Source organism: Trachurus japonicus, chromosome 4 (assembly GCF_045865225.1).
Source record: "Trachurus japonicus isolate A0001 chromosome 4, Traja_1.0".
Classification (NCBI taxonomy): Eukaryota; Metazoa; Chordata; class Actinopteri; order Carangiformes; family Carangidae; genus Trachurus; species Trachurus japonicus.
In genome coordinates this window covers 28,261,271-28,286,875 of record NC_140910.1, presented here as the reverse complement: position 1 = coordinate 28,286,875, position 25,605 = coordinate 28,261,271, and the positions used below count along the sequence as shown (strand labels likewise).

At 40.6% G+C, this 25,605-nt stretch overlaps 1 protein-coding gene across 1 annotated transcript in view; it reads right to left on the bottom strand.

Moving 5' to 3' along the window:
• exoc2 (exocyst complex component 2) overlaps positions 1-18,396 on the bottom strand; it is a 48,932-nt gene extending 30,536 nt beyond the window's left edge. The window contains exons 1-6 of the mRNA XM_085775084.1: positions 18,349-18,396; positions 8,141-8,307; positions 5,892-6,068; positions 4,685-4,811; positions 2,039-2,152; positions 617-741 (exon numbers count right to left, since the gene is read on the bottom strand). Of these exons, the coding sequence (XP_085631210.1) occupies positions 617-741; positions 2,039-2,152; positions 4,685-4,811; positions 5,892-6,068; positions 8,141-8,258 (661 nt within the window). The 5' untranslated portion in view covers positions 8,259-8,307; positions 18,349-18,396. The remainder of the gene's footprint in view (positions 1-616; positions 742-2,038; positions 2,153-4,684; positions 4,812-5,891; positions 6,069-8,140; positions 8,308-18,348) is intronic.
• Positions 18,397-25,605: the final 7,209 nt, after the last annotated feature.

Here is a 25,605-nt window from a genome sequence, read left to right as displayed (position 1 = left end):
GGGGCACAAACATACGGAAAGCAATAATAATAATGATGGAGGCAGAAAAAGTGTACGTATAAATAGTAAGCGGAAGTAACTGAGCGGCTACGGCGGGAGCAGAGAGTAAACAGACAAAAGTATGAATGATGAGGCGAACAATTGATTTGAGGTACCTGGCAGAGCGACAGCAGTCAGTCTCTGCTACCTTGAAATCTTTCTGGCAGTAGAGGCTTAGTGTGTGAGTATGTGTGTGTGTATATATGTGTGTCCACTTCCTGGCTCTAGGGAGACTCAAGCGAAACTGTGTGTGACAGGTGAGAGCTGATCTCATTTTGATGAAGGTGAATTAGCCGTGTTGTGGTTGGCTGGTGTAACAGTTGTACAAAGTGGAGGGTGTTCACACGGCGTCCAAATGAGCCTCTTTAATCAACCGCTGCTAAACCGCAAGTGAGGGGAGAGAGAGAAAAAAAAAAATTCCCGAGACACATGCCTACTTTTCTCCAAAAAAAAAAAAAGAAAATCAAGAGTTCCTTTCTGAGCAGAGATGAAGAGTGATGATTTGCAAGTTTGTGTATTCATTGCAGACCATTTGGTGCGGTTCCACAGCAGACAAAAATGTGTTAATCCCTCTCACCTGCTAGAGCGTCCTGGGCCTCAAAGAACGTGCTGAGGCCTCCTTTCACGTAGGCCAGACTCCCCTCGTTCTTCTTCGTGGCCTGTTTCTTCAGGTTCATGGCTGCAGCCTTCAGATTCTCGAAACTGAGGAAACAACAAAAACAATATTTCCAAGTCGTTAATGATTAGTTTTGCTTTTTCAGCACACTCCGTTTTTGTTTTTTTTTTCCCCAAGAGCCGAGGTGAGTATTTCAGAGAGCTTATTTTGTGCACGGTCCAAAACCCAAATACACTGGATCGTACAAATGATTCAAAAACCAGAGAACTACAAATCTCAGCTGTATGACACCCTAATATTATTCTACAATTTTGTTGTCTGAGAATGATTAACTACACAACTCTTGTGTGCGCTGTGTGTCTGTGCGGAGACACATGATTGCTGGACACACACATCTGTAGCCAAGTGTAAGTGCATGTGTGTGTGTGTGTGTGTGTGTGTCTGTGTCAAGAGTCTTGAGTGAGGTTTCCTCCGCAGGAAGAAACAGTCACCCAGCGAGGTCCAAACAGAGGCCCCTGGTCATGCTGGATCCTGGGGTCTGGGTTACTGGGAGGCTAAGCAGGGGGAGAGGAAGCCAGGAGAGTCCAAAATAACTCTCCTCTGCCCTGACATGACAGTCGACTGGAGTCAGGGCTCCTGGGTCAGCAGGCGGCCTCGTCTACATACCTCGCTGCTCTGACAGTGACCAGCTGACAAGTGTGTGGATAAATCAAAATTAAAGTCAGAGAGTTCTCTCATTTTCTTTTCAATTCAGTCACCTCCACGCATTAGTCTCCATGTCATTCTTCTTGTTTCACTTCTTATATATATATATACTTTTTCAATCAAAATGTAAAGCACTTTGAACGGCATTTATTTGCTTTGAAAGGTGCTACATAAATAAAATTTCATTGATTGATTGATTGATTGATGAAAACAGCAATTATTCTATCAATCTTTTGTTAGATTAATTAGTTAACCCGTTAATCCTTTGATCAAACCTTGAATCAATTTACTTGTTTTGCTTGAACAACAGTACAGAACCAAAACATATTTGCTTTAGTATCATGGAAGAAAAATGAACCTATTCAAATATAAGAAACTGGAGGCTTGAAAAATCAGCAATTTATTCATTTTTTGTTGATTAACTGATCAGGCCAGAGGGAATTGAACCTCAGGTTTTGCCTTTACATCCATTGGTATTTTCCCGACTCTTCTATCTCTTGCTTAGTTGATCTCAGTTGAGAACAAAAAAAAGCTGACACTTCCAGGAAAGTATGGTGCATACTTCTTTCCAGGCAGCTTCAGTCAGAAACAGATGTTGTCCTTTCCCCTTTGCCTTAGTTTGTTATTATTTATGAAGGATGGTGACTTAAGAAAATAAGTGGTTTACAAAGTGCGTACCTGGATCCTGCATGGTTTTCTATGAGGTACCAGGTGGCAGAGAAGTTCTCACTAGTGAAGTCTCCACTCATTCCTGGAAACGTCATCTCCATGTCACTCTGGGGGATTTTGCCTCTGGCAGAAGACAAATAAACAAAGATGAAAAGATGCACAGTTAGTTACATGTAGGAAAGTATGATTGATATGATTTATACATTAATGACAAGCTGTGACTGAATATGGCAAAAGAACTGTGTCAATAGTGAGATTATTTATTTCATGTGATGCTGGTGAATGCGTTTCCAGCAGGGGGCAGTGTGCAGCCAGGAACTACCCAGGCTGGGAGAGCTTGGCGTGGGAAGTGCAGTGTGTGACGCCTGGGTGCCCCTGGAGGACCCAGTGCTCATTAGGGAGTCTTGATCTCTACTAATGACCCGTGGTCTACACAAACCAAACCCCCACCACCACCATCACCACCCACTCTGCAGCTACACACACACACACACACACACACACACACATGTAGAAAAACCAACACACCCCAACTGTACAGTGTTCAAGTCGGTCAAACTGAATATCCATACATAGGAATACACACACTGCACACAGAGCACATGTTGTAGATGTGAGGTCAAACACACACGCACACACACATACACACACACATTGACTGATGCATATAGACAAAAATAAAGATATTACATCTACAAATATTTGGAACATGAAATATTATTTAAAAAGGTAGAAACAATTGCAATGTTAAAGACATGAAAGTGCAAGTTTCAAATATCTTAACCATCACAATATGTTATATTTTGGGATGTATAAATTTACACTGAAATTAACTTTATTTTTAAACTTTTTTTTCAGTGTGGTGAAATTTATGTTCAAGAAAAATTTTTACAAGTCTTACAAGTGTGTATGTATTTGAAGTAAACACAAAATGTAGCCTGTCTAATTCCCTCTGTGGCGCTTGTTGTTTTCAGTTTAACCCAAAAGACACCAAACAAAACAACAGGATATTTTAACAAACCCCACTCGATAATTTTACATTCAATAATAACAACTGGGGTTCTTAGCAGCATGTTCTTCTAAATAATTAAGTTTCAATAACTGACACACCATCAGTCAATCTCTATCAATCATCTATAGTCTGCTTGCAGAAAGTGCACAGTGCACAAACAGGTTCATCACTACAGGTTCTGCATGTTCAGTAGATGTTAGTTATTGTGCTATATTATAGTTTCAGCATTACACCTCTGACACTAATTATAGCAAAGCCCGACAACGAGCTGCTGATGGGGCTAACTACTTCTTGTGCTTGACGTCCTGTCTATCGTATATCTATAAGTATATTTCTTTTACTTTGTCAAAGTCCTGAACTAAGACCTTCAAATGCGTTTCAAACTGTTGTTTCACTTAAGTATATTGGACTGTTCAAACAGAGAGAAAGTCTTAAGAAGAGAAGCGCTTCGTCATGTGGAAATCGGTTGCAGGAAACATCTGTAGTGCAGCAAACAGTAAAGTAAATTCAAAAGACACCGCAGCTTAGTTTATAACAAGTAACATGTGACCTACCTGCAGAGATTATTATTATTACCTGGTTATACTGTTTATATTATGTGCACATGGATGATAACTAATAGTTTTCTCACTGACACTCGTTTGTTGAGAGGAGCCTGTTAATTTTATCTCTAGTTTACACCATTAAAAACATTATTTCCATCTGAGTGACTGGTCAAATATATTGTGTGACTTACTGGGACTCCTATTATATACATATTGTGTTTTCTGTTACAAGTTGGTGTCAACTAAACGCTACTTTGTGTAGTTCACCCCCATTTTAATCTAGTAATTGATCGGTCTCCACTTGTTACACACTTGTTTTAGAACTGGGCCAAGTATGACGCTACGGACCGGACAGCTGGCGCAAACAGCTACAGCTAAATAACCCTCCAGTGACATCACTACACAAAGATGTACACAACCACGTAGATAGAGCAGACAAACAAACAACACTCCTCTTCTGTTGTTGAACGTCCTCATGTAACGGATCGACTGCTGCTGATTCCATGTGTTGCTGTCAGAGGGGAATCGTGCAGACTCTGCTGCTGCTGCTGCTGCTGGGATGTTTTACGCAACCCCTTCTTTTCGGGAGGTGAGTGAATGGTACAGCCTGTTTATGAGGGGGTCTCGTCTCTGGTCACGAGCGGTCACTTGCCCCCGGCCCCTCTAAACCAAACAAACACTAACCCAGAAATGCCAGAATCTGACAACACAAACTATACATTACAACTCCTGCGCTCCCTGCCAGGCGCGTGGGAGGCGAGCACCGCGCCACGCTGCCTCCGAGGCGGTCTACGTACATCTTGTAATGGGTCACTGCTTTAGCTCTTTCCAAATCCCTTTCTGTCGTTGTCCGCTCTGCTTTTTTTTTTTGTGCACAATGATTCTGTTTCCAATCCCTCCGTGCAGTGGTTAGAGGCTGTTCAGCCATTGCTGCGTTGGCATAATATTTCAAACGCCTGCATATGGGGAGAGTTTGTTTCTGCTTAGGGATGTAAACCATGACTCAATGACTAGAGCGTGTGTGTTTATGGCGGCGTGATTGTGCTGCGCGATTTTCTGTTTTGTGTGTGTGTGTGTGTGTGTTGGTAGGTTCTGTACTTGTCTATGTCGATGCCCAGTGGATTGCTGGGGCGCAGCGAGAGGGGGGAGATGCCTTTGTTGCGGTCGGTCCTCATGTCGTAGTAGTTCATCTCATCCACCCACACGGCAGACTGGTCCAGGATACCTGCAGGACAGGGCAGGACAGAGGAGACACACGTCACTGCAGCTCTGCAACACAACCCAGATGTTCGCTTGCACACACACACACACAGTTTCTCTCTAACTACCCACATGCAAACATGAACGTTCAATATACGCAATAAAATGTAGGAAGCAGTTGTGGCCTTACACGCTTTAACTTGTTACATTTTAACATTACATTATCTGTACCTATTTTATTTTATTCATTTTTTTAAATCCTTGATATTGTAATTATGTTTGTCTGTAAGGCAAGGCAAGGCAAGGCAATTTTATTTGTATAGCCCGTTTTTACAAACAGTTTGTCTCACAACTGGACACAACTGGACTTTAAAGATGTGAGTGAACAAGACATAAACTAATGCAGAAAACATCGTCATTCATTATCCTGATGTTGCATTTAATTATGCAATGCAAATAAAACGCTGAAAACATACATGCAGCATGAAGTTGTATATAGCGGCAGACGTTTCTTTATAAACACGCCGGTAGTCAATATCTCTAGTGATACTTGAATCATACAGTGTATTGTTAAAACAAAAATAAACACTGTCGGCTGATTGTCCGTGTGGTCAAGCTTCCAGACATCTACAGTCCATGTGCTCTAGTTATTGTGATTTTTTTTTTTTTTTCCTTCTCGTGTTTTATTTATTTGCAGTTTGCAATTTGTCAAAGTGATAAACACATTTTTTTTGTTTATGTTTTGTGTATTTAAAAGTTGCAGAGCGTGGAGCTCCCTCGCCGACCGCGGGGATGGGTGGAGGGGAGAGGAGAGGGTCCTCCCATGTTTTTATCCTGATAAAATTGGCTTTTCTGAAAAAAATGATGCATACGAAGGTCGGCACAGAGTCAAAGAGTCTTTTGAGACAAACTTGTGAATGAGGGGGGAATTAACTATATTATACAAATTAAAGGGAGAAGATGAAGTGATGTTTTTACTTTGAAGATGTGACGGCCACTTTTTTTACTATTTTCCGACATTTCATCAGCTCAATAATAAACCGATTCTTCAATAAAGAAATGAACTGCTAATGTAATGTCTCTTATTCTGCCCTCTGAGTCTCACCGATCCTCTCGGGTCTGAGCAGCTTGAAGGAGACGGTGGAGGTGCCGAGGCCTCCAGACTTGGTGGTGACGATGATCTCTCCCTTGTCGTCTTTGGCGGGACCCACGCGGCACACTATCTTACTGGCCGACATCCACTCGGCTGTCAGCAGGCAGTTATGGCCGCAGATCGACAGACCTGAGGCGGAAGAGAAAGGGAGAGAGAGAGAAAGAAAGAGGGTGAGAAGGGTGAGAGATACAGACACACAGTGACAGCAAAAATAAACAAACTGAAGCACCGACACACACACACACACATGGATGATCTACAACGAGAGGTGCAGCACTCAGGCAGAAATTGGCATCTCTCAGCGAGTTTAGTGAAAACTGTCACCAGGGGTCAAAGTTGAAGTTGGGGTCGCGGTGGGCGTGGGTGGCCGTGACCTTCCTTCCTCTCACTCAGCTCCTTTAAACTAACGTGTGTCACTTCAGTGCTAAGTGGCTCATTACTGGCACAATGTGTGTATATGTGTGTGCACTTGGCCGCTGCATCTGTCGCCCTCTTTTTTAAGACCCTCTTGAAAACTATTTGGACACTAGAAGACAGACGCAGGGATTACAGCTGAGGGGAGTCCGAAAAGCTTCACATGTGTATAATCAAACATTATAAAAGCTGATCAACAAATAGCCCATAAAACCGTGAATAATATGCCCATTAGAGTCAAATTTCCTGCCTCTGTTCTTTCGCTGGCCACTTTGTTTGAATACACAAGCACTCACACACATTTGTGCATATCTAATTATCTAATTCCAGGCCCCAGGGACATTCATGGTCAGAAATAGACCTGTATCACTGGCCAAAGCACAGCTTGCCAAGCAAATGGAGCAGTGTGTGTGTGTGTGTGTGTGTGTGTGGTTGTGTGGTTGTGTGTGAGTCCTGTGTCCCACCTCCAATAAAACCTGAAAGAAGCCGGGTTAGACGGGGAATTGGAGAACAAGAGGGAAAAAATATCAGCATAGAAAAAGTGTGACCAACTCATAATGGGAACAAGATGGAGGAGGCTAGTCCATCTGTGTGGTAAATGGAAAAAAAAAAAATATTTGCACATTAATTCATGTTGATAAGCTCTAGAGTTTCTCCAACAAGGCATACGGTAATCTAAATATTTACACAAAACAAAAAAAATGCTTTTCGTGTGTTGCAGATGAGGTTGAATTATACAAAAACAAAAATATCAGAGTATTTGGTTTGGTAAGTCTGGGCTGCCATTTTTCTTTTTGTTGATGTTTTTTTTTTTCTTAAACTCATAAGCTGGTGTGAGAACTTTCAAGACCACTTCCAACGTTAAATATTTTATACATACAAAGAATATGTGTGAATTTATAATAATAGAATTAAATGGTAACTTAATAATATTTCATTTTGCTTTGTGAAACCAAATTTCCTTCATCTGAAAACATCTGTTTCAATTCAACACCAATTTAAAATTCATGCATTAAACCTGTTAAAATTAATAGTTCATCTCTGCTGAATTGTCTAAAACAAAACAATTAAAAACGTATTTTCAACATATTAATGTATGATTAGAACTTAACCTGCTCATTATGACTTATTACCTTATTTAACTTGCCTGGAAAAATAAAACCTAAATAATGAAAAAGTGATGAAATCCTTATTCACAGGGGAACAAAGAACAAATTGTCCTGTCCACTTACAGATCATATAAACAAAACCAAACTTTAAACCCGCCTGTTTAAAAAAGAGGCCGCTGTGGTTTGTTGATGTATAGGTTAATAAAATCAAGTTAATACAACTTCAGTTACAAAATACTCGACATATCGGAGCAGAAATTAAATGACAAAAAAATAAATCAGCTACATTTAGTGAGCATCAGTGTCTCCCTCCTTCAGCAAAACCAACAGAGAAATAAACCATCAAAATCATCACCTAGGAATTATTATTTATGGTAAAACAAATAAATGTTTATTACATAATGTGTTGACATTTTTCAACACATCTGTGTAATAATCCAAACACTGTATATTTATCTTCACATATTCATGCACGTGAATATATACATATTTTAACAAGGAAGAAAAATATTAATGCAAAGTATGTAAAACACTACCAGAATGATATGAATGCCTTTTATTCCCCAAATATTTCTGAGGGGAAATTTATTTTCAAAAATTAAACAAACATAGAAACTACAACACTTGGCCCTGCGCCGCGTGTGTCGTTAACTATGTGGTTTTTTAAAAATGCATTACCTATGAGGTCAGCTGGGCCCGTGCCCAGGTTCTCTCCACGGATGGTGACTTTGGTCCAGGCCGCACCCTCTTTGGGTGAGATGCCCGTGACGAGCGGGGGCTGTCGGGCGCGAGACATGGCGGTGGCCTGAGGCGGGCGGACGGGAACGCGAGGAATCGATCAGCACCTGGAGGAGAGCAGGCGGAGAGAGAGAGAGAGGGAGGCAGAGGAAGAAGATGAGGACATGGTGGGTAACAGAACTCAACAAACCTCCCGAGCACTGACAGTTCAATTAACACAGACATGAAACCTCCAGACATGAAGCCACCAGAGACAAAGTGATCAGGTAATCAATATATTGGTCTACTGAGGAAAAAAATAAAATGAGAGTTTTGGTTATAATTGTGCAAATAATAAAAGTAGAGTTAATAAAGTAAAGTAAAATCACACAGATTGTCAGATTTGTATATTTGCCTGCATGACTTTGCTTTATCATTGCAAAACTACTACCTTTAATTATGTGTTTATCGGCCCAATTACATAATAATTTGGGCCTTTTAAAGAAAAATATTTACTAATTGTTTAACAAAAAAAATTGTAAAATAATCATTTCAGCTCTATAAGCTGACATAACTCATAAAGCTATAATTTCCTGCACGTCAGACACAAAAACGCTCCTCCTATCTGTAACTACAAGCCGCCTAACAAAAGTGCATGCGATAAACAATACCTGTTTGTTGTAATAGTAATAATAAAAAAAAACAACGTTGAGTGAACATGGAACCAAAGCTGGTGATCCTACAGTACATCCCTCTATATATAAATAATCATAAATGCAGTGAATTCCTTCTTCTTTTTCTTCTTCTTTCCGCCAGCCGCTTTTACTGAATCACCAGGCAGCCACATGCTTTTCTGTTGTTTTTCTGTTTTTTTTTGTTTTGTTTTTTTGAACGGACCGGGGACAGCAAAAGTACGATCAGAATTTGGATGGCAGTCCGTGTTAATTTCCCACCCTGTAGGTCTCCAAACAACGTATGCATTGCAGCAGTTATCTCTCAGATAATAGGAAAAATAGAGAGGGGAGCCAAGAATGAAGGAGCAGACAGAGAGCAGGGAGGAAAGGAAGAATGTAAACCTCACAGCGAAGGATAAATAAACCTGGCCTCCCCAATCATTCCACATAAGCCCACACAATACAGTACAGATTATGGTACCAGAGCAAAAAGGAGCACCCATGGAAATCAGTTCATGTTCAGGCTGCATGTGTAAAAAGGAAGAGAGGGAAAGAGTCCAAAATGAGGAGAAATTGAAAGGATGTATTTCAGCAGCACAGATGTTTGCTAATAAATTACTGCCAGGTCTCAAGGAGGCTGGCTGACCGATCTGGACTCTCTGAACGCAGCTTGAAGGAGGCTTCCGCCCTTTTGCTCTGCAGCCAAAACACGTTCTCCACAAACAATGCAGCGGAGTTCACACGGACCGGACCTGCGCCGAAGCTCGCGGCGGTAACCCTTTACACAGTTATATGCTCACTAATTAGGTGTAGGTGCACGACTGGGGTGTAATAACACTTCCAAGAGTCAACGGGAGCTCCATTATCAAAGGAAATCTAAACTGACAGAGCGCAACACGGATTTGTCTACTTGTTAAAGAGACTTTCCTGTGATGAGGAAGTCACGAGATTGAAGAGAGGCAACACGTCGGTCAAGTGCTGAATATAAAAAAAAAAAAACCATGATCAGGGAGGAAACTTCAGATTATTGTCCATCATTGATGAATCTGAGAATCTCATTTTGATTAATCAATGAATTGTTTAGTCTATGGCATATGCAAAGGCACTGGTGGAAAAAAAATGCCAATTAGAATTTCCAAGAGGCCAAGGGGGATGTGTCTGAGTTCAGCCAACTGTCCGAAGCCAAGAGATTTCAAATCAACATAAAAATGCAGAACAACAAACAAGTTCAATAAATGGAGCAAACCGTTTCCAATCCTGTCAGGATGCAATGGGTTTGTCTGAGAAAAGATCCCAATGAAAAAAGTGTTTTTGAAAAGTGTCAAGTCTTTTTTTATTATCAGTTTTTTAAAAATGTTGCATGGCCCTTTATCCTGAAATGACTGGCCTCCACAAAATTTATCAGAAACTATTCTGACAGTCGGTTAATTGAATAATTCTTTAAGTAAGTCATTTCCTGTCTTGGTACATTATATTTAAGTTTTGAAAACGTGTCAGAAATCTTTTATCGTCTATTATACGATCTTATATTTTATGGTTTAAAACAATCAAATTTAATCTGAGAAAACAATCAGCAGATTAATCAATCTAAAACGTTCCCAGGACAACAGTGCAACCTGTCACTCAGCACAGTTGTCTACATTTTGTGAAGCCCGGCTCTGTCCCATCTCATTAGACATTGGTTAGACACGCTGAGTTCAAATAAACAGCGGTGTCAACATCTCGTTGCTTCAGGACACTGGAGCAGCATAATGTCAAGTGTTTCCCTCCAAAATCAAAAAAACATATCAAAACACATCTCGGTTGGAGATTAAGTCTCCAAAGCTATAAAAAAAATCAATTAATCTGTCAATATATTTGACTGAATGACAGATGAATCATTTCAGACCTAAACCAGTCCACAACTCATCAGCTGCTGCAGGATTTGGCCTGTGGCACTAAATCAACATGACAGGATTGGGATTTTCACTCCAGTGCCCATTAACAGTTTTGAAAATGTGGGAATTTTATGGAGGGAAAACTTTGACGCATGGCACAACAAATTAGCAGCAATGGGACTACGGCTCACGCATCAACCCACCTATAAAAGCTCCACCGCCAACCTTTCTCGGAAACCTTTCTACCCCATTCTCCATACCCCACCCCACCCATACCCAAACCTCCACTGCCCAGACATCCCAGAGTTAACAAGAAAACTCCGGCGGGATTTACCCCCGTGTTGTTGCTGCTGCCCCTGTGCTTGTCAGAGGAAATGGAGGGGGCTATGGATCTGACATGAAGAAGATAAGAGGTTAACAGGCCTAAAACAAGAGCTCGGTGTATCCCTTCATCAATCCCACATGTTTAGAGTGGGAGCGCGGAGGGCCAAGAGGACTGGCCTCTTTATTTTGTATAATTCTGATTCTGCTTCCAGGAGTGTTTCTATCCTAACCCCCCCTCCCCTCCGCCGCCCCCTGCCCCCCTTTCCTCATCTTGGAAATACACGTGCACAAACACACAGATATCCCGCACACACATACACACACTCATACACACACACACATACACGCTGGGCAGAATGACAGCTCAGCTACGTTGCGTGCGAGGGGCCCGAGCTGGTGTTGTGTGGTCTGTGTGTATGCGAGTATGTGGAAGGATCTGCGGAGAGGTCTGGGCAGTGTGTATGTGTGTATATGTGTGTGTGTGTGTGTTAGTGTGTGTATATGTGCGTGTGTGGTCTGGGTGTGTGGTCTCTGGCGCGGGCCTGGGGAGAGCCTGCTGACGGCTGGGATGAGAAAAGAGCCGCTGTGTTTACTTTACTCTGGGGGCTGTGCATGGACACGGGAACACTGCCCAGACCCCTCTCTATAACACCAGCGTGCACGCACACGCACGTGCACAAACACACACATATACACACACACAAAAGCGCACGGAAACTCACAGAAAGTCACACAGAAAAACGACGGAGACACAAGTCTCATGTCACGCACAATCACAAATACCCTGCAAACTAGGTAATAGAAACTACAGCTTTACACTGTGAATGGGTTTTTCCTTAAAGTAGCATGAAGAGGAAAACACACTAAAAAAAAAAAAAAAAGCTGGAAACTTATGAGGTAGGTAGCGTTTTCCACAAATAGGGTGGGTGGGGGGTGGTGGGATAAAGGTATTAACCTCTAGGGGGCATCAGAGGATTCCCAGATTCTCCTCCATCATGTGTTAAGCCGTGTTGTAGCGCGCAGGTTAAATTAAATCACTGACAACACAGAAGCAGACTGAGCCTCCTTTTCTCTTCGCTCTATGATGCTGCTAGAGCCCCCCCAACCCCAACCTCTCCCTCTCTCTCTCTCTCTCTCTCCCTCTAGTAACAGGGCTAAAAAGGCACGTTTGTTTTCCTTGGAGGCTGACTAACAAACAGCAGGGCTGGCTCTAATCGGTGTGGTAGCTGTGGAGGTCTGAGGCTTGGGATCCTCTTGCAGCGCTGCTAACGCGACGGGACAGCCCTCTTCCTCAGCTCTCTTCCTCCAGGATCCAGACAGAAAAGCAAAAAAAAAAAAAAGACTTTTCATTAAAAGCTCCAAACAAATCTTTTTTGCCACACGAAACCGTTTCATTTTCACATACCACGCTCCAAGAACTGCTGCATTACACGGGGTTTTGGGACTAAGATGGAAGCGATAGATTTGTTTTTTTCATGCAAAACAGAAGACTGACTGACTTTGGATAAAAGACGCTTTTAAAACAAATCACAACGCACACGCACACGTACACACACACAATACTGGATAACCATTATTTAGACAGCAAGAATGTCTGCTTTTTCAATGCAACGATATATTCAACTCTAACGGAGCTGTGCTGCACATCAATATATAATGACACATTTAGAATAATAACAATAATAATTATTACTTTATAGCAACCTATTGTGTCTCACGGTTGTCAACAAAATAAAGCTCTAAAATAATTTTTCAGGGTTTAATTATAATTTGCTTGGAATCTTTCATTGCAAAAACAACAATCTTATCAGCAAGACATGATTACACTACAAGTCTATTTAGACTAATATTGATTTACCCAGAGCTGGAACAACTTACTAAATAAATCTATTATTGTTATTATTTGCCAGATACATTCATTAATTTTGCTCATGCTTTTTATGTGTCCATGTATTATTGTATGTTATTATTATTGCCTCTCATTGCAAATGAGAACTGGTTCCTCATTGACTTACATGGTTAAATAAAGGTTAAATAGAAAATAAAATCAATAAAAAATGGGGCAAAATTACAAAAAAAAAAAGCCATTACCGTTGTAAATTGAGGATTTGGGGGGGTTTCAGACAAAAATCTGAGCTCATCACTTTCAGTTCTGAAAAACTTTGTAACATTTTGTAAATAAAATGTATAACTTAAAAAGATAAATTAAAAAAAAAAAAATCATTGTTAATTGTACGTCATACAAGATGCAAGTCTCATTTGTGTCACGTCGTCATCCCTGTCTGTCTCTCTCCGGGTTAAAGTGAGGATTCAACACACCTCCAGCTTTTTTTACTCCAACAACTTCAAAACATGAAAACTCTCTGCATCACAACAGACAAGACATGGTAATCTATTTAACCTGCCCGCCACATCAACACACGCACACACTATCTCATGAATAAGGCGTTCATATACCGCTGCTCTGAGCTCAAAGGTGACTCACATATGGCAGTGATTGGCAAGTGTGTGTGTGTGTGTGTGTGTGTGTGTAGAAGAGATGATGGGTTTAGGGGGGCACAAAGGGACCCATTTAGACAGCTCATCACCCACAACCCCCCTCCGTCGCCCATCAGAGAGGCTATAACCCCCCCCCCCCCCTCCCCTACCGACACCACCACTAACACCATTTCAGTCCGTGCTCCCCAACATTACACAAACACCAAATTCCATCAAAGATCTCCGCTGAATGCACAGAGCCGGCCAAACATGACCCAGCCTGAGATGACTGGCCTGATCACACAGGCTGGGTGGAGCCTGAAACAATCCTCCTCAGTGTTCACACACACACACACACACACACACACACACCCTGGGCACCACATGCCTCTAAGATGCCGCCGATAGCCAAAAACTGACCGTATAATAATGTGTGTCAGTCGTATCATATTTCGAAATAAGCAGCGAATCATATCAACATGCACTGTGCAGGTTGTGTGTTTGGAAACAGATGCTGCGGCCACTTGGCCAGTCGCTGAGTTCTTCCACAATGAGTCAGCATCTCTCCTCCTCTGCAAACAGTTTAGTCCCATGCAGGGCTCACGGAGACGGAGAGTCTTTTCGTGACAGAGAGAAGAGACGGAGCGAGTGATCAGATGTACGCCTCTGGCTCGCTATCCTGCCATCGCGACGCTCTGCCCACGGAGGTTTGTTATCTTTAGGGCTTTTCTGTTTGTTTGTTTGTCAGACTCTCCAGTGCTTTTTCAGAGTCAGGCCTATAACCAAGTGGAGTCCCCAATTTCCCATATAAAAACCCTGCAACAATAAACAGAAATATAAAGTATGGGTCTGCAAATGCAGGAAGATGTTTTCAGAGGATTAAGAGGCTGGAGACAGGCAGCTCTGCCCGATGACATGGTGAAAATGGAGAGATTTGAACCTTCATGAGGGAGGGAGGCTGTAACTCTGCTGCCCCGGCTGCTTTACATAAAGGAAAAACACTTCACCAGCGTGAGAACCTTCCACGGTGACATACAAATATAAATTATAAAAACATCCCAGCTTCCATTCAGGGGTCACAACTTAAGAGTATTACATCAATTATTTTTTAATAATCACGTCTCCATTCTCTCTGAAATATAAAAATAAGAAAAAATAACAAACCGTGAGTTCCCAGGGACCAAAGTGACATTTTCAAACTGTTTCAAACTATTTATTACAGCGATTGTTGATTGGGAACTGAAAAACTATCAAATTTGTCGATCTACCCGTTGATTATTTTCTGATTAATCGTTTAAGCTACAAGTTAAAGTTAAGTTAAAGATACTTTTGCAGGAAATTACAACGTTACCGCAGCAAAATGCCACAAATGGTGACCTGACTCAGGAGACATATATGTATATTGCGCTATTTATGTATTTATTGTCCTACTTATTGTACTTTTTATCTTACCCGATCTTAATTTGCACTGTCTTGCACTTTCCTCCTCACTTGTATGCTCGTGTAAATGAATGTGGTGCAATGGTCAACTGTAGAAACAGAATTGGCCTAATGTAATGGGATAAATAAAGTAATTTCATCTCAACTCAACATTCACCAAAACTGACATTAACTAATAAATAAATAAGTCAAACATTACAAAAATCTCAAAATATGCAATTTAAAGAAATACCTTTAAAAAAATTAAATGAATTATCAATAAATGACAATAAATCAGAATCTTGTTATGGTCTACATTACATAAGCTGACTCCACTAGTACTGAGTCTGACTCTTGTGGTCTGTTTCCCAACCCACAGCTCCTCTTGTCTGTCTAGTCCAGGTCTGACTGGGTCACAGAAACCATACTGTGAAAACCAGTGGCCCCAGCGAGCCTGTCAGCGGGAGGAGGTGGGGGGGTAAAGGGGTAAAGGGGTGGGGGCTACCAGGTGGGGCCGACTGTGGAGAGCAGACAGGGGTGAGAGAAACGCGGCGCTTCGTAAACAAGGCTCGGCCTGACCCCCGTTGCTCGATTCACCCCAAAGGTCCGCGCTGCAACGGCAGTCGAGGAAAAGCCTCAAAAAAACACTACCCACCACATTCCACCAAAACAAACAAGCAAGGCCACCCAAATTTTTCAATTAGAGCCCTGGGAGGGAGGGAGGAGAGAGGGAGGGGGCAGGAAATGGATCAGTGTAGCCTTGCCCCCCCCCCACCACCCCCACCACCACTTTCCCCTCGGCCAAGCTGTGCTGACTTTGGGGAGCAGAAGGAAGGAGAGGTGAGACACGGAGCTGTGGAGACTCTGACTGAGAGGCCGAGGACTTGTTAACACGGTTGTCAAGTCAAATGATGGAGGAGCTCCATGACAACTGATCCCTGGGATGTGGCGCCTGCATGCCCGGCCGCCCGGCCGCTATATCTACCTGTCAATCTATTGGTCTCATTCAGTGCTTCATTACCTGGACATACATTACACACATAATAAAGGTCTAGTTTCCCTGGAAGAGGCCTATTTAAATAAAGTTTGTTGAAACATTTGATAAAAGCAGGCTTTTAGGAGGCGTTTACACCACAACAAGAGCTCTTTCATTTAATTCATAGTTTAGTATAATAAGTTTATTTGTATCAGGGACAGTGCACCAAATTTTAGTCTTGAGATGAGAGAAGATGCTTTGTACCGGTTTTATCTTACTAGCTACTTTCCATCCGTAAGAACAATAAAGAGATAAAAATTGTCAACTTACATAACAGACCAAACATTCACACACATGTGCATATATACACCTGGCGCTCACACATCACAAACACTCACAAGCATATTTCATATCAGAAGGAAATAGAAACATACAGTTATTCTATCTGAACCTTATGTGCAGTTTTCATAACTCAAGTTATTAAACTTAATGACAACATGATGCGCTCTCTAGTCAGAGATCATGTTGTTGCAATTTCTAAGTGAGTTAAAGCAAAAACACTCAGGTCCAAGTTGTGAGAATTTCACACACAAAAAAAACAGGTCAAAACCCTGAATATGGCAGAACCGGATGGTGAAATGTGCAGAATTGAGGGCGTAAAAGTGTTGGAAAAAATAACAAGATGAGGCTAATTAGCATGTTTACAACGTTATCACTTCACATTTGAGCTCTGCCTATAGCGTCGGAATTTAATCTGTTTGCTCCTCTCCTTGCTCCTCTCTTGGATTATATATATGGTGTTTTAGCAGAGCCATGTTCCCAAATAACTTGTTCTTGTTGAGATATTTTTCTGTTTCTGTTCCCAAACAATGGAACAAATCTGTAATGATGACTGAGCCACAGTCAATTCAGACAACATGTTGACTTCTCAGTTATTTTCCAAGCTGCTGCTCTGCTGCTGTAATCTAATAATGTCATACCAAGATGCTGGAAACTGTTTTATTTACAATAGAGCTGCCTAATGGGTGGTAGGATTTTAAATTCATACAATTGTGATCGACAAACAGCAGAGTTGTGATGTAGCGTGATCGTTTTATTTTTGTTTAGCTCGGCCCCATTACGAACACATTACGGGTTGTTCAAGTATAAACAAGGCGCTCGATACTTCATTATTTCTATGTTAAACTGAGGTTTCGTAATATTGTTACAGTCACGCAAACATGCAATGCACCGTGTTCAAAGAGGTCAGGAGAGAAACCATGTCACCACCTGAGTAACTTTAACATTAACAAAACACACTCTACTCTACCTGCGTTGTGGTTAATCATTACTTAGATCTCTCACACAAAAGAAGATTTAAGCGCACAAGCTGCAGAATGAGTTGGAGGGGTAAAAGAGGGTTTGTGAGGGTGGAAAAAAAAGAGATGTTATTGTTTACATACCACATGCCAATACAAAAACTATCAGTGGATTATCCTCCTGATTAATGAGACTTTGAGAAATACAATTTGATGGTGAGTGAGAAGTAATTTTAATCTATAACTAAACAATGATCTGCAATTTGTTTTTGTTTATATCTTAAAAGGATGCAGATCTAGTTGTAGTAGAAAAAATACCGTTGCTAAGTTAGTTAGGTGCGTATTTTCTTCTTTTTTTTATTCATTCTGGGACTTTGAAAATGAATGAATTTATGGATTTTCTTTTGGTGAATATGCTGTAATGCTTTTCATTGTCTCTGTTGGATTTAATGTGCACCCCAGGAAGAACAGTCTTCATCTCAATGAAGACTAATGGGGATCCAAAATAAACAATAAACAATGATGCAATGGATCTTTATGACATTACTTTCTTGCATCCATATGATTCAATTTGGACAAAAGCAAAAGAAAGAGGGAAGTAGAAAAAAGATTGAGAGACTGAGGGACACCTCCTACAATGCATCAGTAAATAAAACAGTGGCAGCTGTATAAAACAGTAGGTTGGTAAGTAGGTAAGTACGTTACTAATGTGCAAACGCGTTACTAAGAGACGATGATGGTTAGTTAAAAACTACACTAAAATGTTGCTTCGTCTGCTGATTCAGTCGGTTAGACAGTGATTAGGCGGGGCTGACAGTCGTTTCTGCTGACATTAACTACCACAGATACGTCAAAGACACCCGGTTGAACCTATCGATCCATCTATAAGTGATCATAGAGGAAGCGATATCTGCTTTGTTGACAAAATTTGACATTAGCTTCGGTTAGCCTCCGCTCGCTAGCAAGCTCATTCGTCGTATGCCGGAAGGGCTAACGGTCACTAACGCTGCGTTTACTGTCAACATACAAGTGGCTTAAATATCAAGCAAATGTGCTATTATCACTTCGACTCTAAACGGAGTGTCTTAAGAGCAAGATATCTAATAAAAAGGGGGTCACTTACTGTTTGTAGCAGCTTGTCTGCAGCGACCGTTTCCTGTATCCTCTGACTTCCGGTTCTCCGCCCGCAGCCGCCCCTTCAAAATAAAACGACATGTATGCATGTTATCCTCATAGACTGTAAAAAAAAATTATCCTATATAAAAATAAAATAGAATAAAATTTGATTGAAAATTTGAATAATAATAATAATATTAATAATAATAAAAAAACACCTACACTTATAAAGTGAGTATCTTTTAACAATATTCATTAAATTGACAGTTTATTATTATGCAATTTAATTTAGACAGTAGGCTAATACAATTTTTGCATGTGGTGTGTGTCACATTTTTCCTAATGAATAAGGCTACTTGTTATCATAGCAATATTTGTTTATAAAAGAGTGTCATATTGAATTTTAAACTCCCAGAGTGGTACTTTTTTTTCCACTTTTTTCTGCTTTTACTTTGTTGAGGATACAGCTGGTGGTGGGTCAGTAGAGGTAACCAAATATACAGTATTTACTTCTATGTACTTAATTACAGTTTCGTGGAACAGTATATTTGAATATTTTCATTGTCACTGCAAAGCACATTTACTCCACTACAGATCAGCAATAATGCATTACATGTTAATGCATCAAAGTCTACAGTAGTTTAGTAAACTCATTTCTTTGTTCCAATTTATACTTGAGTGTCACATTATATGCACAACAAGTATTTTTACTTCTAGTTTTGCTTATTTACAGGATCTGAATATTTCTACTGCAGCACTGCTAACATCCTGCTCTTACATAACAGTATCTGCCTGAACAGAGAGACCTGTGATCTGGACAGATTTATCTGATTTTCCCTATATTCGAATTTCACTTTTTTGATTTTGCAGGTTGTTGAATTTCTGCACATGAGGATCACTTCTGAGATTCATCAAAAGAGCAGTTTCTTCTATGCATTTGTCATAATCGTGCTTAGATCTTAAGACTAAATGCAGCAGAGCAGCATGATCAGAATGCATGCATGGCCCTCTGAAGTATTGGATGTCCTTATGTGAGAATTGTGATGCCCAGTGGGAGCTCCGCTTCTTTCTTCGTTTCTCTTTTCACGGTGCATCACTGAGGTATTTCCACTTGTTCTGGGAAAGGCGCAGCATCATTAGAAATGCAACAGAGACCACCCAGGCACACACTAGAACGCCGATACCATTACATTTATCTCACCAAATTGTGCAGGGCAGAAAGAATTTCTGTGATAAGGCAAGGCCCAATCCCCGGGGACACCATATTGTCCAATTAGATGAGGGTAATCTGATAATTGAGGGATCAAACTGTGACTTGGGAGTTTGCACAGATGCTGATGCAACACAGGGGCTGTTTGTCTATGTAAACATCAACTTAAAGCAATGACGCTGGAAGATTTCAATCTGGGTCTTGGTCTCTTCGGTCCAGCCTTTCTGCCAATGAATGAGAACATCAGTGGCATATCACACCAACTGTGGAATCTGCAAATCAGCAAGCAATTTGGTTCATTATACGTGTCATGTTTTGAGATAATATGATGTAATTTATGGGAATCATTTGTTATTTATTTATTTGTGCACATTCATATGACATTTATTTGGCTTTTTGACATTTTACAGTGCAGAACAACAAGAGCCACATATGGGAGCCTTTTGTTAATGGGCTATTTCAACACTTTGGAAACACTTTTATGCTTTGTTGCCAAAGATTTACATGAGAAGATCAATACCACTCTCATATTTGGCTATTGAGTGTGAAGGTGATGCCAGGAGCTGTTTAGCTTAGCTTAGCTTAAAGACCGGAAATGGAGGGGGGGAAACACTCAGCCTGGTTTTGTCCAGGGGTAACCCACACTAAAGCTCACTAATTAATGCATTATGTCTCATTTGCTTAATCTCTACCAAAAACTGATACATAAAAAAAAAAGCTGTGGCTTTATGTGGGATCTTGTTCTGCACAATTTCCTTGGCAGCAGAGTGGAGTGCAGTTGTGGCTGTTGCTGTTTCCAGTTTTTTTTGGCCAAGCTGAGATAACTGTTTTCTGGAGGTAGCCTAAACGTGGGGATGGTATCAATCTCCTCATCTAGCTCGGCTCAAAAAAAATGCACATTAACCAAATTGTTGCACCCCGCTTTTCCACCACCGCATTGTCTACAGACGGTATTTTCATTTCTCAAAGAAGTTGTGTTTTTAAATAGAACAGGATTTCTGAGCAGGTGTCCCAGGTGTGCTCCTGAGCGACAGTGCTGGTGCCTTGATCCTTACTGTGACCCCCCACAACCCCTAGGCCTATGTAATCCACATCCCGTAATGGCACATGCTGCGCTGGCACCATTGCTCATCCCCTGAACCCTATTGTTCATTGTTTGTCTTCTCCAGTTTTTTCCCATGGGCCCCTGGCCAGTGAGAGGAAAAGGTCACTGTAAATATTGCACTGAAATCCTCCCTCCCTCCCATAGAGCTCCTGAAGATGGAACAGGCGACCAGTGGGTGAGCACTTCCTTCCTGCACAGGGCATTTCAACTGTAAGACATCAAACAAGTATGAATCCCTCAATGTCAAAAGATCGCTGCAGTGAGATCATGTGGACAGTGTTGACATTACGATAACCTGGGCAGGTCTCTGCTCTTTGTGAAGCAACATCAGATAGTGTAATATCTATATATGTGGCTTCATGTGTCAATAAAAAGTTGCAATTTATCTTCACACGCTGCTTTTTGCTTCAGTTACTTTACCTATCTCACACATGATTGGTCAGTTTCCATAAGCAATGATGTGTTTTTAATGACTCGGCATGAATTTCAGACCCTGCCTTTATTTTGTGTCTCATAAAACACACAAAATATGGATTCCAGGGGAAATTAAGTGAGGCTTAGGAACCCCTGACCCATGAGTGGCTAATCACTAGCCTGTAGCGCTGCTGTTAATATAAGACAAGGAGATTTTAAATAAACCCCCTGATATTTGGGTTTGTTTTGCTTCTGAGTGGCGCTCCGTCTCCCGCTGCTCCCACTTTCCCGGAGGAGTCCGGTTCCCTGGGCTCACATTTTGGGCTCCGGAAATCCAGGCCTGTGCCAGGCTTAGCTTGGAAAAGCATCCAGATGAACACAATGGAAGCGGGAGAGTTAAGGGGAACAGTGAGCCTTTCAGTCTGAGTGCTGACACATTACTCGACACAGTGGCTGGATAACATACTGTAACAGATGAAAGGCACAGGAATGATTTTACAACAAGGTGGCAAGAAAAAGAAAAAGAAATGCACCTGTAATAATAATATCTCCTTTATGATCTTGTTTCGTTACACCCGGACATATCTGGCTTTACAGGTATAGTTTAGGTTTTAACAGGCTCAGGTTTCAAGATAACTGCTGACATGGCAATACAACAGAGATTAATAAAATTTCATGTGCTGCACACAGCGTTGACGTAAGACACTGAAATATTAACAGCAGATTCTTTTTCCATAGGAAAGTCACACAGATAGACTTCACAGGAACAAGATCGGTTGATAAAGGCAGTAAAACAACTGCACTTACATTTTTCTGGTCTTATCAACTACATTTGAGTCTTTTTATTTCTTACTTACACTGCCACACACAGAAGAGGCAATTTAATTTATTATTATTATTCATTATCTATGTTCCCCACTGACACCTCCAAACAAAGCCAGGAGCTGAGTACCAGGCTGCAGATCCTCTGGTTAATGGATGATCTGCTACCACCTCAGCTACTGCCACCTCTATTCGTCACCACGGACACACGCTCTGTATTGTCACTAGGGCTTTGAGGGCTTTCATGACGTGCAGAGAAGTTTATATTCTCCCTTTACACATAAACTACCCATTGTTTAAACTGCTATATTAACAATGGATCAAACTTACTATGTACACTGTGAAAAGTCCCTCAGAGAATTACCACCAGGCAGTTACCGTCAGTTCTGTGGACTGCTTTATTTTTTTAATGTTTTTTTTTTATTTTTTTTTTTACAACTTTTAATTTGTTGTTTTGGTTTCATGGTCTGTGAACATCTTACCACTCTCATTAAATGTAGGCAGGTGGCTGGTTTCCATGACTTTACAAGCTTTGCTATTGCTCCAGCCAGTGTTAGCATTAACAGCTGTTTACTTAAGCTACCAGTTGAGACAAAATGCGACAAGTTGAGCATCAGATTTCATTCCCTTACTCACCTGCAGTCTTCTCTTCTATGGAAGTTAGCATGCTAACCACAAAGCCCTGTTACTTTCTGATAGCAACTTACTTTAGCCTCCAATATGACCTGCAGAAGTAACATGACTCAAAGGCCAAAGTTTTAGCTCCTCCAAAAACAATGTGTGCAAAATCTGCCCAGCATCAAACAGCAGACAGACAAATAATAAAACACTGCTCTGCTCACTGTGTTAAGTCATTAATTGTTCACATATTTGCCAAATCAGCGTAATCAACTTTGACAACAAAATTAATAAAGATGAAAGATATTTTGTTTTTCTCCACCCAGTTAAATTATACCAATATGTTGCAGGCCTTGAAACCAGCATTACACTGTTGTGCATCAGGGATGAATTTAGAGGACAGGATAATCTATGAGTTAAATTAATATATAGAATATAAGGAGATATTAGGAAAATTATATGCAGTGAGGTTGTAATGAAGGAAGCATGACACAGAGTTTCTAAAATTGTAGGCTATCTACAGACCTGCTGCATGTAGAGTAACTCAGACACTAAACATTTTGAAATGCTTTTAGCTCCATGAGAGAAATTACATTACATCCTCCCAGCTGGACCAGTTAAACAAAAGACTTTCTGTGGGGGTGGGTATAGCTTCCACTCAAGGTAATTTGAGTGAAACAGCCCTTTAAGTATGAAACCATAGAGAAGATGGGAGAATTACAGCAGTTAGCAGGAAGAATCTGGAGAAAAGGAGTGGGTGTGAGAGGGTATAAAGGAGCATTTTCCCAAATATGTTCAGGCTTTTACCACCCAGGTTAACATAACATGTTCTTTTGCCTTCTCATAACACCATTCCTCCGGCCCCCCACCCCTCGACCCCCCAGGCTAGACAACAGGCTACTGTGTCTCAGGAGGCACAGTCAGGATCAGGATCGACCCTGAGCACTGTGGAGACTGAAACACACTCTGGGAAAAAGTCTAGAAAGTGAAATAATAAGGAAAAAAAAGAAAGAAAAAAAAAGATGGTGCTGAGGAGGTTAAAATAGAGCCGGGACAAGTTCCTCATGACACACATTGTCTTCCAAAAAGCTTTGTTGTGTAATAATACCTCCTGACATTTTTTTTTTTTTTTTTTTTTTACTGTGATACCTTCATCCCTCCTTGAATGAGTAACACGACTTTTGAGAGGAAACAGCTTTCATCCACAGGGGCCAGCTGAAGCCATCGATGCGTGCTGCGGTGTGTGTTCTGTCTTTGATGAGATGTGACAGGTCGGAGTGTGTTCATAACTGTGTTCATAACTGTTTGTGTTTATAAACAGGTGGACTTGGTTACAGCTGGGGGTTATTTGTACTCTGCAGTGGGCCTGGGCCAATTGCAATCAGTGAGGAGAGCATAATAAAATCATACACTCGGCCGGCTGATGTTATACACTCCACTCAGGCTCTGTTGTCTGTCGTCATTGATCAGATGTTTTCAGTTTTTTCATTGGCATAATGCTGCCATATTTTTATTGGGAAGATTATATCCTTCTCTGAGACATTCCTACTGTAGATACATCACTTAATTTAATTTAACTGCAAAGTAATAGCTTATTATACAAAACCAACAAATAAACAAAACAAATGTTTGTTTTTTTGCTAAAATTTTCTGCAAATACTTAAAAAAAACTTGTTTTATTTGAACTGAATGTAAGTGGTTTATATTTTAATAACTTTTTTTTTTTTAAAGGCAGGAGACGTAATGCCACACAGTAATTGGAACAACAGGGGGCCTATTTAAAGGTATTAAAGAAATTAAGGGATTAAAGGATTAAAAAAATACCAAATCACGCAAACAGAAAATCAAATCAAAATGTTACTTTCCACTGTGTGAAAGGAAGAGAGTCTTAACTTGTACGAGCCCTCCAATGCAAGACATGGGATTTCTATCCCATGGATTTGCCTGTAAGGATTTGACACACTCAATCGGCCTCAGTGAATATTAACTGGACTTAATGTGCAGCAGAGTCGCTCTCAAGTATGATTTCATAATATGTCTTCATTTCCTTTGTTAAATCAATGACAGTGAGGGTCCAGGCCTTGGCTGGCAGGCGGCCCTCACTCTGTCCTCAGCAGGATTTCTCTCTCCTCTCTCTCTGCTGCAGTCCAAAGACCTCCAGAAAAGTCAGATGTGGCTGCAGCCCAGAAGGGGGCGCCCAAGAATGTCATTTCTGAACTTGGCCTCTCCACTGAGGGCTGGTTTGCAGAGGAGGAGGAGGAGAGGAAGAGATGTTCAGAGGTGAAACCTTTGTACAGAAGTTTAAAGGTGGGAAAATAGTAGTGAGAGGTTCAGTGACTGCAGGGTCGACGTATACTGCTATCCCAGAATATCCTCTTTTCCATGTTAGATGACTGGATTAATAATGCAAGGCATAACAACTGGATCAGAAAATTATCAATAAGTATGTATAAATTAATTTAAAAAAAAGAGAAAATACATTGTTATAAATATTCAAAAATTCTTACAGATATGTGATTATGACACTACACCATAGATCTAATTATGTGTGTTATATATTTTCGTAATACAAGAACCTGTCCAAAAACTAAATAAAATTATTGGAAATTGAGGAGAAAAAAAGATTAAAATTGGGAAAATTACGACAAGACATACGTACAACAACAGCTTTGGGAATCCAGGCACAGTTTTGATAGATGCACTTATTTAATAGATACTGTATATAATATCTACTGTCGCATGAGTTACTGTAATGTACACCGAATGTAAATATATTGAGCCACAGTAATGATACAGATCATCACAGTTTTATTTGTGAAGGACTTTAGCTACAGGAGAATAAACTCCAACAGAAGGGAAAATAATGTCCCATAAAAGTCCAATAATGGCCAGTTACAAAGATATAATACAGTGGATAATAGATATCTATAATACACTATAGAAAAACTTAAAGTCTGAAATTGAAAAAGAAAACAGACAAAACAATAAAATTAGACACAGAGACATAAAAATGATGAATGAGATCACTTCAATAAAATATATTTAAAAAAACTAAAGTAAACACCTGATTCAGATTTAATCTTAAGCTTTAAAGA